Source organism: Dermacentor silvarum, chromosome 5 (genome assembly GCF_013339745.2).
Source record: "Dermacentor silvarum isolate Dsil-2018 chromosome 5, BIME_Dsil_1.4, whole genome shotgun sequence".
Classification (NCBI taxonomy): domain Eukaryota; kingdom Metazoa; phylum Arthropoda; class Arachnida; order Ixodida; family Ixodidae; genus Dermacentor; species Dermacentor silvarum.
In genome coordinates, this window is record NC_051158.1 from 4227891 (window position 1) to 4237890 (window position 10000).

A 10000-nucleotide genomic window follows, 5' to 3' on the forward strand; every position below is an offset into this window, starting at 1 on the left:
GGTTACGATACAGCTTTGTACCAAGCCAACGTAAACCTCCCAGCTGTTCTAGCTACATTTCTTGACACACTTCTGACTACACCATAAACCCTTACATTTTCATTCATGTATGCACTCTGTAGGCGTACCTGCAGCAGTGGTTTAGAGGTTATGGTGTTGCGCAGTTAAGCACGAGGTCGCGGGATCAAATCCCGGCCGCTGTGGCCGTGTTTCGAAGGGGTCGAAATGCAAAAACGCCCGTGTCCCATGCATTGGGGCCGCGTTAAATATCCCAGGTGGTCGAAATTTCCGGAGTCCCCTACTACGGCGTGCCTCGTAATGATATCGTTGTTTTTGGCACGTAAAACCCCAGAATTTAATTTAATTAACTCTGCATGCGATACTGATGTGCCCTATCAGTGACGAAGTTGCACTGAAAAGATAGCAACCTTCATCATTCCAACCTCGTTTGATATGACGGTTATTTAAAGCGAAAGCAAGCGGCGCATACCAGCCGCGTGGAATTGTCGAAGAGTACCATTGCATGTTCAGCACGTCTGTGTTATAAGGCTGATAAAGAAAAATAAGTGAAATGAGATTAGGGAAAGGCGCGGAACGTATGCTACAGCGCTGTCAGATAAGTATCAGAAAAAAAGATTTCCTCTCTTAAAACAATGAAAACCATATAAACAGCAAAATTTTAGCGTTGCCTTCACTGATAGAAACGATAACGACGTCTTCGTCCATATCGCAGACACTTTAGCAACTGCACGTAGACGCTCAATATATGCCTGAGAGGGAAACCAAAATATCCAAATGATGCATCTCACTTACTGATCCTTTCTTCGTGGTGAGGTGCAGCGCAAGATAGAAAGACAAAATCAATCAATTTTCCTACGTCCCAAAAGTGCGCCCATATATAGGGCGCAAGTGCATTTAAAGCGCGCCGTACGAGGTGCCTGGGCAAGTGCCATTGGGCCTACGAACAAAGAGCTTGAGCCGCATACGTGCAGCACTTGGCGTGGATTTTCGGTACAAAGACTCCTTGAGGCACCGCTTCGCCATCTTCGACTCCCATTGACTTCACAGGTAATCCTCTCCCTCAGGGCCACCCGTCTGTGCTTCAAACGCAGAGAATACTGTCTTGCACCGTACCCAGTTTTCTGTAAGCCATGAGATCACCAATACGTAAGTGGTTGTTTCATGAACTGCATGACACGCATGTCATGACATTCATGTCATTACATATAACTTATGTTCGTCATACACTCTTGTCATTGTATGCCAATTTTGGTGCATACCAAGTTAACGAAACTACCATGAGAGCACAAAGTCGTAGGCGGCTCATAGATAGATAGATAGATAGATAGATATAGATAGATAGATAGATAGATAGATAGATAGATAGATAGATAGAGATAGATAGATAGACTAGATAGATAGATAGATAGATAGATAGATAGATAGATAGATATAGATAGATAGATAGATAGATAGATAGATAGATAGATAGATAGATAGATAGATAGATAGATAGATAGATACTGTCAAAGCAGCAAATGTTCGCCAAGAAATGCTTCGCATTTAAAAAGTAGCACTTTCGCCCGAAAGGCGAAGCACCGATTGCGGTAGCAAATTAGTGGACAGCTATACGAAGTAATGATAGTAGTTTCATCGGCCGTAAAAACTTTTAAACGTAGGCATACATGGTGTCACGTGCGCGCAAGCAAACATGAACGCACCTCACTCAATGACCGAAAAAATGGCTGTCAAAACGCTGGAGTGAGTAAGCGTGGCCGCAGCAGCGAGCGAATTGACCTTCGCGCCGCCGCTCGCATCAACGCGAACTAAGCCGCGATAACACAGCGCAGGGCGGGCTTTGCCCCCGCCGCAGATGGCTTTCAAGATACAGCCGCCCAGCCGGGCGCGCGTTGGTGAGCTCCGCCATGAATGTAGTGGGTACGCGCCGCTCTTCAATGAACCTCTCGCCAACTTAGGTCACTGAATATTTGCCACTGTGTTTGCGGGCAAAATGGGAACAGTTCTCAGCTGTCACACGCACCAGAGCGGCACGAATCTCGTTTCGGAGTCAATGCACGGACTTCTCGGCAGCGCCACTACGTTAGCGCAGCGTTTCCCGCAAAAAAAAAAAAAAAAAAAAAACTGCGCGACAGGAGCTCAGCTGCCGCTTGGAGCGTTTCTCAGCGCACGCACGGGGGCGCCACGCATTTCGGAGGCTACGCTCAGGCTTTGAGGCGTTGCTGCTACATGCACTTGAGGCGTTGCTGCGGTCCACGCCTCTACAGGAGGCGCTTCGATGCTGTCAATACTAGTCAATACATTGCGTCTCTATTGCTCCAGTGCTAATCGCATCACCGTAGAGGGTCATCGTGAGATGGTTTCTGCCTAATATTTTAAATTTTATTTTAGAAGCAGCGTTCGCGTCTTGGCAAATCACTCGTTGTTGGTACGTGCCATAATCTAGGGATCATCATTATTATCAGCTGCATTTGAAGGGCACCGAATGAGGAGCGTGGGTACGTATCTTTAGGCCTTCGAAAGAAGAAGTGCGCGAGCCGTGCGCGTGGCATTGCGCTTGTTCTTCCGGGGGAGCGTTGAGGGCTGCCGTTAGCCTGGTCATCGGCGCATCCTCGGCCTTTGGAGAGACCATCATTTGAACGCGCACCGCCTGGTTACCGCCATGGGGATCTGGGACGACGACGCGTTCCACAACGTCCTCTCCTTCGCGCTGTTCACCATCTGCGCATTACTGGTGGGCGTGCTCGTATGGGTGCTGCTGCGCCGGTTGCGGCGCCAGCGGGAGATGCGCGACCAGGAGACCATGACAGTCGAGCCGAGTGTCAAGCCGGCCAGCATCGCCGACTCGGTTTCGGGCACGGGCGCCAGCCACAAAGAAAGCACGCTGCAGATACCAGGCGTGGACGCGCACGAGACCACCAAGGGCCACCAGAGGTCGAGCGTCGGTGAAGGGCCGCAGCTGGCCGACTCACAAGCACCGACCACGACTGTAAGTCAAACTGCGCGAGCATGTTTGTCAAAGCCTTAAAATCAAGGACAGTGCCGGCTGCTTCTTTTGCGACAAGTAAATTTAACCCCGCAAAGCCCAATGTATAATTTTTGATACGCTGATTTTGGCACCTAAAACTCTGATTTAAGCACTGGAAACCCTATGCAGGGCCCATACAAGTGTTTTTGATATACCGGAGGGATGTACTCAGTTGTGGATAGTTGAGCAAATCAATTACTAAGCAATTAATTACCGTACTAATGAATGTGTAGACAATTATTGTTCCATTGTTTTCTTTGTAGCAACATACCCCCCTATAGCCGTAAATAAATGTGAATAAGCAGTTTTAATTTTCTTTGATGTGGAATGGCATTCGCGCTTTGTGGGGTTAATGTAACTGCTGTTCCAATATTTAACTTTATTAGAGCTCGCGTGCTGCGCCTTCCAATGCATTCACTCTGGATGTACTGTAGCCACGATCATCTTTAATAGCGTTCACTGTTCACGTCTTTATCGAGAGCCATTACGCGGACACCCGAGGTGAACTCGCGCCATCGACGTCAGCGCGGCCATGTTGCGCCATGTTTTCCCGGTGTCATTGAGGTCACGTGACCTGGTGCTAGTGACGTCGAGTACCGGGGCGCAGTAGGAACATGCAAGAGCGGGCCGAGAAGGCTGGTGGCTTCGTGCGCTCTGTGTTCCCACGCGCCGAGTGTTGGAAGTCGGAGGTTTTGCGAAGTTTCGGAGGCGCGTCATAGTTGAAAATGCGAAGGGAGCCGGAGTATAGGTAACGTTACCGGGGAGACTTGAACGCATCCTCCCCACCTGCCGACGCCCTTCTTCACGCCAGCGTTGTGACCGCAAGTCTTCGCAGTCGTCGAGTGAACTCTGTTCATGTTGTCTTAACAGGTGCAACACCGCGCTTATTTAGTTAGTGAGCGAACAAACGTTTCCTGAAATTTGTACGGCTCATAAAATTACCAGGCTCGCTTCGCGTATAGCCTAACTCTTAGAGAAGTTGTTAAAGAGGTTTTATTGTTTCCATTGAGTTTCTCTAGCCGTAGATCGACTTTCTGTTGAAATGTAATGGTGCCATGCAGAATTTTTTGTCAGAGAATACCTTGCTAATGCTGTCAGTTGTTCGCCGTATTTGTGATACGACAGTTTTATGTATAAATAATTGTAACATTACCTAAATAATACCAATATCAGCCTGAAAGTGACTTATCTCTTGTGGTTTTTTACGCTGAATGGCACTGCTTTCACGTGTTCATGTAGATGTCAAAATGTGGATTTTACTAAATGTTACTGTATTTAGAGTGCGGACGCAAATAGAGTTATTGTACTCTCTAACTAATTTCAGGAACTCACGAAAGGGGCCTAAATGTGGGACAAGCAGGTGAACCACCATGAACTAAATGACAACACTGTATTTGCCCTTAGCTGCAATACAAGGTTCGCTCAACAAGGTTTAAAGCCCGAAAACATCAGTCGATCGGTTACATAAATGGCGCTCAAGCTGCCCGGTCTTCTTGCCTTTACTCCATCATGCTTTGGCTTGTTGTGGATTGGTTAAAATTATTATAACTACGCGAGGCGCGAGATGAGCACAAATCTTCTCGGTTGACTTGCATGTAGCATGTAGTTACCCTCGAAATTCGAGGGGCTGCATAGTGAGAGCGGTGCAACTCAATACGCATAAATAAGTTCTCCAATGTGGAGCAATGCTCCACGTCGTTGATTTTAGAAGCGATTTTGCCACCAGGTCTACCAATGTGTGCGGTGCTTTGCGATCTACTGAATTTGCTTTGCGGCTCGTATCGGCAGGACTCAGGTTAGCTGTATAATGCTGGTAAACGCGAGCTTTTTTATATGTGTCTGATTAGTAATCGCAGCCATATTCCTCAAAACAAAGGTAACGGTGGAATAAATAGGTATTCGCTGTGAAGACATTTTAGCAGAGCCTTTTCAGATACAGCAGAACTATCATTCAATACGGAAAATAAACCCAGTCAGACGTTGCAATTTCAGCTCACTCTTAAGCGAGAACCCATCTGCTTCAGCCCAAGTGTGAACTATAGCTCTTTCGGCCCATTTAATCCCCACTAAACGCATGAAACGCTGGACACATCTGGGCCTTGATGAACATTTGGTGAACAAGGAAGCCAGAGCCTGTAGATAGTTTCCACAAGATGACTTGTCCTCAATATCCCGTGTCTTGGCGGATACAAATCCCCTAGTCATACCATTGACTACAGACTGTGGCTTCCTTACTTCGCTCACTGCTGATCACTTCAAGCCACCATGTTCCCGTGACCACAATGGATGCGTTCCAATGCTCAACGTAGACAGCTAAATAGACACCTAAATTGACAGCGGTTATTTTAAGTTTCACTGCAGTTCTTATGCAGCGGGCAAAGCAGGCTGCTCCGCGAAGACAACATCGAAGACAAAAACGACGTAGCCCAGTTTGCTGTACAAACAAAACAGAAGCTGAGCAGAATGCTTCGAAACTCGAAGGGAAGGTTGCGTACGCACAGAAAAACGTAGTCAGGATTTCTAGCTGGAGTAATGTAAGCTATGGGGTTCTATTATAGGTAAGCACACGCAAAGTGTTAAGATACAGTGATTGTCTGTGATATTCTTAGGTTTTTCTTGTCGACGCGAGAGGGCATCAAGTCACAGGAAGTCCTTCCTGTGACATCTATTACTTGGGCTCGAAGCTTTCTTCTATAGCAGTCCAAGCACATTTTATTCTATGCTGGCCAAACATGCAACACACCATTTGTCTTTTTCGAAAATCTGCACGTCATGCCGTGTGTTTTTAAGGGAATCTAAAGTAGCCGCTCCTACAGTTTCAGCCAAAAGATGTCGACGTACTTGTGATTTACGCAATCACACAACTTGGTTTATGCTACGATGTTTAAGTGCACTAATAACGAGGCCTTCTTTTTACCTATTCTTCTCCTGCGTGCCCGCAACTGGCGCAACAGTAAACCGAATAACATTAGGCAACAGCATGCACTTATATGACAATTGGCACGTTTGATATCTTGTGAATAGGAAGCCGCATCTAGTTGTCAGCTTTGGCAGTCGCGTAGAAAGCGTCTCTTGCGACCTAAACGGGCTCAGATCTTTTCTGAACGTCTTTCCATAGGCATCTGCATCTCTCTACTATAAAAATAAAAACACACGCATATTTCTTTCTTCGCAATACTCAACGCGCAGCTGCCACTAACATGAGCGCACGTACATAGTTTGAAGAATGGCACGCTGTTCGCAGGCAGGCGCGGAACTTGATGACTTGTGCTGGTCACTTTTTCTGTACTTCATTTAGTTTGACTTCATTTACGTTATGTAAAGTTTTAGTGCCATGTACACGTCCCATCTTCGCAGGCATTGTTAAATCACCCTTGAAAACAAAATGTTTAGGCTAGAAATTCTCACGCCGTCGAGTTATAATTGGCTTTTTGAAGACGAGAATGTGGGTGTCAGATTTCCAAGCGCAGCATACTTTATGCAGTTCTGGCCCGTCGAATCTAGAGGCATCTGGTTTTGACAGTGTATATATATATATATATATATAGTATATATATATTAGCAAATAATTCAGCGCCCTTCCCCTGTCGAGAAAATGGGGTAAGCGCAGCTTGTAGCAAGATGACACTGTCGCAGGCGTTCCGCTTCGTTTGCCCTAAACTCAGGGTCCGCGGCTCTTCGCTGGCGTTTGGCCTGGGCTTTGGAAGCCCTCACGCTAGAATCGGATGACAAGCGTCCCATATACCCATTTTCTCGACAGGGAAAGAGCTGGCGATTTTGTCTCTCTGGGTCCCACATGGCACAAGGGTAGTACAAGGGCGCGTTACAGGTCCCCGAGCCCACAGAGGTGTGTGCCATTGAGCATGGACCCTTTCTGCACTATCGCCAGGATCGGCCCACTTTTCAGCGTGACACAACCACCACCGCCGCGGAAACTTGTGAGCGTATAAAGCTTCACTTTAAAACTATGCGTTCTAAACACACTTTCATGCAAAGGAGCCTGCACAAAATCGAAGACCCACAAGTGGACAACAACTGTTGTTGAATTCCCGTGCCCCGTGTGCCGAGGGCCTCAAACGCGGCATGAGAGACATCGCGAGCGTTGTTAAGATTGCATTCAATGGGATTCTAACCGTTCTCCTGTCGCACAAATTTGTGTTTCTCGAAGGCTGCCCCAGATACCACCAAGTCCCCGCCACCACGCGGCGCGGAACAAATCCCTGAAGCCAAAGCCGAAGCCAAAGCCGAAGCCAAAGCCGAAGCCAAAGCCGAAGCCAAAGCCGAAGCCAAGGAGCAGTCGTCCGCGTTCTGTGCAACTTCACCCGGCGATTCCAGGTAACGTATTGTATGGTCTTGCACATTTCCCATCGTGGCACACGGTGCCGTATCTTCGCACGACTCTATAATCGCAGGCTACTTTCAGTTCCATTTTGAATTTCTTCCCGCGCGAAAAGAACCACGGACACGACAAGAAGGCGACACACGCGCGTTGAACTTTCAACTAGGTTCTTTTTTTTTGCAAGTACATGATATACCAGATTTTTCTTTAAACTATACAGACTTTTAGGAAATTGCCTGCAGCGAAACAGTACAAGTATAATCCTTGAACTAGACTGCGACAAAAAGCGGACATTACTTGCAAAATGAATCAAAATGCAGGAATAAATAATTAACAAGAATTCAGTTATCAGATTTTTCAATATTTCGACGGCATGTATTGCAATTTACGAATTGTAGCCGCTGAGTTTTCAAGGCATGTTCACTTGCAACGAATTTGACAATGGCACCGCTTTCGAGATGTACACCGTGAAACTATCGCTAAAAAATACAATGTTGTTCCACTTCGTTAAACAAAGCGCCGTTTTATGCATGAAGCATAACTTTAACTGGACCGCCAGTGCAGCTTGTCGCACACTTTGGGAATGAATATCTCGAAACGTGTGCCATCCAGAAAATCGTTTCAATCGAATACGCCTTGTGAACTCACCGGCTACAATTCGTAACTTGCAGTATATGCCGTAATGTAATAAGCTAAAAAGTTTATTTACGAAATTTCCAGTGTTGAATATGCATTTCAATTTCTGGTGCAACCAATTTCCACCTCTTTGTGTAATCCAGCTGAGGGGCTTGGATTGTACATCTGCCACAGGCGATTTTTAAATATTCTGTATAGTCTTAAAAAGCACCCGGTATATATCGGAAATAGACGAATAAACAATCAGGCAGAAGACACACGAGCAATCTTAGTTAAAATTCAGCAGCCGTTTGTGCCACCTTCTTGTTTCGTCTATCGTCTGTTCTCGCTTCAAGATGTTCTTAACACAAAACCAGCTAACCCACAAACCAGCCTTCACGACGGTTTCTGTGATGCGAAACCAACAGGGGAGGACACTCTGCATGTCTCACTGTGCCATGTAGTCCGGCATAGTTTGACAGTTGTTTATTGTCATAGATTTCCAGAAAAAAAAAACTGTGCAATTTCATCCGAACTACGAAGCATTGAAGGCGACAGCCAGGTCGAGTGTTGCTCTGAAGCTCTTCGGATCGTGTTGACTACCTCGGGGCGCAATGTGCGCACGACATAGCTTGCGAACCGACTACTGCTCCGCCGCGGAAGCAGCGCCCTCGAAGCTATGAGCTAGTGTGTCTCAGAATGCTGGCGCTAGGAGGAGTGCCTCCACCGGCGTTGCAGGCCTCGCTCCCGGAGGGGTGGACGAGAAGGGAAACCTTCAGCTTTTGTAACTTGAAGTGTACTGCCCGTCCCGCTCAGACCACTGTATACGCACGACGCTGTGGTGTGCACACAGATGCACAGCAGAACGCTGCCCTGGTTCTGCTGCAGGGATCAATGAGCGGAGATTGACGGTGCTTCCGCTTGGATTCGTCGTTTCTGCAGGCAAACGCACTGGTTGTCATTCGCGTCTCTGAGGACCATCTAACCTTCCACGTGCTCGCTGATACCGGGACAGTGCGGCCGCGCCAGCGCCGACGGCTTGTGCGCCGCCTCGAGTGTCCATATAATTGCTAACTGCGGTACTAGTGTCTACGGAAGCTACAAGTCTGCCGTTTCAGTCACCATGGGGATGACTGACGCTACATGACTTTGCCTTAAATCCGTCGTTTTACAGCGTCAGCTATTATAGGCTCATTCCAGTAGTAGTTTCGGTTCGCGATGGCGTCCGCTGCAGCCGCCGCCTCCGCCGACAGCGTGCGGTGACCGTAACCGCTAACGTCGGAAATGCGGAAAAAAAAAGTACCGGGCCCTGGTACGCCGGGATCGAAACCGGGCCCGCTGCGCGGTTGTCGGATACTCTACCACTGAGCCACGCGAGCGCTTGCTATCAGGTAGCCGGAAAATACCCTATAAACGCGCCCTATAGGCAGGCGCGCAGACGCAGACGACGAGATGCAATTCAGACGAGGCGCGCAATCAACGCGATCCCTAAGCGCCAGTATGGTGCCGCCATCTAGTTAAGGCACCTGCAAACGTAGAGCTACGTGCGCGGCTACAACCAGGCATCATCGGGCTCAGCCGACTGCTGTGCAGAGCAACGTTCTTAGATTACTTGGTGCAGAGAGCATTACAAGCCGCAGCTCGCCGTCGACGACAGCCGGACAGTTCAGATCGTTCTCGTCAAAACGAGGCGAAGAGACTTTGCCGCGAAGACCCTATTGTGCGTGGTGCCGACATTGGAGCTACTCTTGAGCCGCTCCACTAGCGTACACGTTGACTGTGCTTCGTGTGCGGCGCAGGCCTGTGACTTTTTGTCTTCCGACACCTTTGTGGCTTCGCAAGTTAGTCATTTTCAAGATGAAATATCGCTCTTTAAGTGCCACAGTGCGCAATGACTATGCATGTACGTGGCCTGGGCTCGTTAGCTTTGTGTGTTTGTAAAACTACGAGCGCTTGGAAATTCACAAAGAAAAAGCGCTAGACTTAACGTCACAGGAAGT

At 47.8% G+C, this 10000-nt stretch overlaps 1 protein-coding gene across 2 annotated transcripts in view; it reads left to right on the top strand.

Moving 5' to 3' along the window:
* Nucleotides 1-10000, top strand: part of LOC119452817 (translation initiation factor IF-2-like) — a 51756-nt gene that overhangs the window by 37517 nt on the left and 4239 nt on the right. The window contains exons 1-2 of one of the 2 annotated variants that reach the window (XM_049667294.1): nt 2667-3007; nt 7215-7381. In XM_049667294.1, the coding sequence (XP_049523251.1) occupies nt 2681-3007; nt 7215-7381 (494 nt within the window). In that variant the 5' untranslated portion in view covers nt 2667-2680. Of the gene's footprint in view, nt 1-2666; nt 3008-7214; nt 7382-10000 lie in introns of those variants that run through there. The other variant, XM_049667295.1, reaches the window with a different exon arrangement.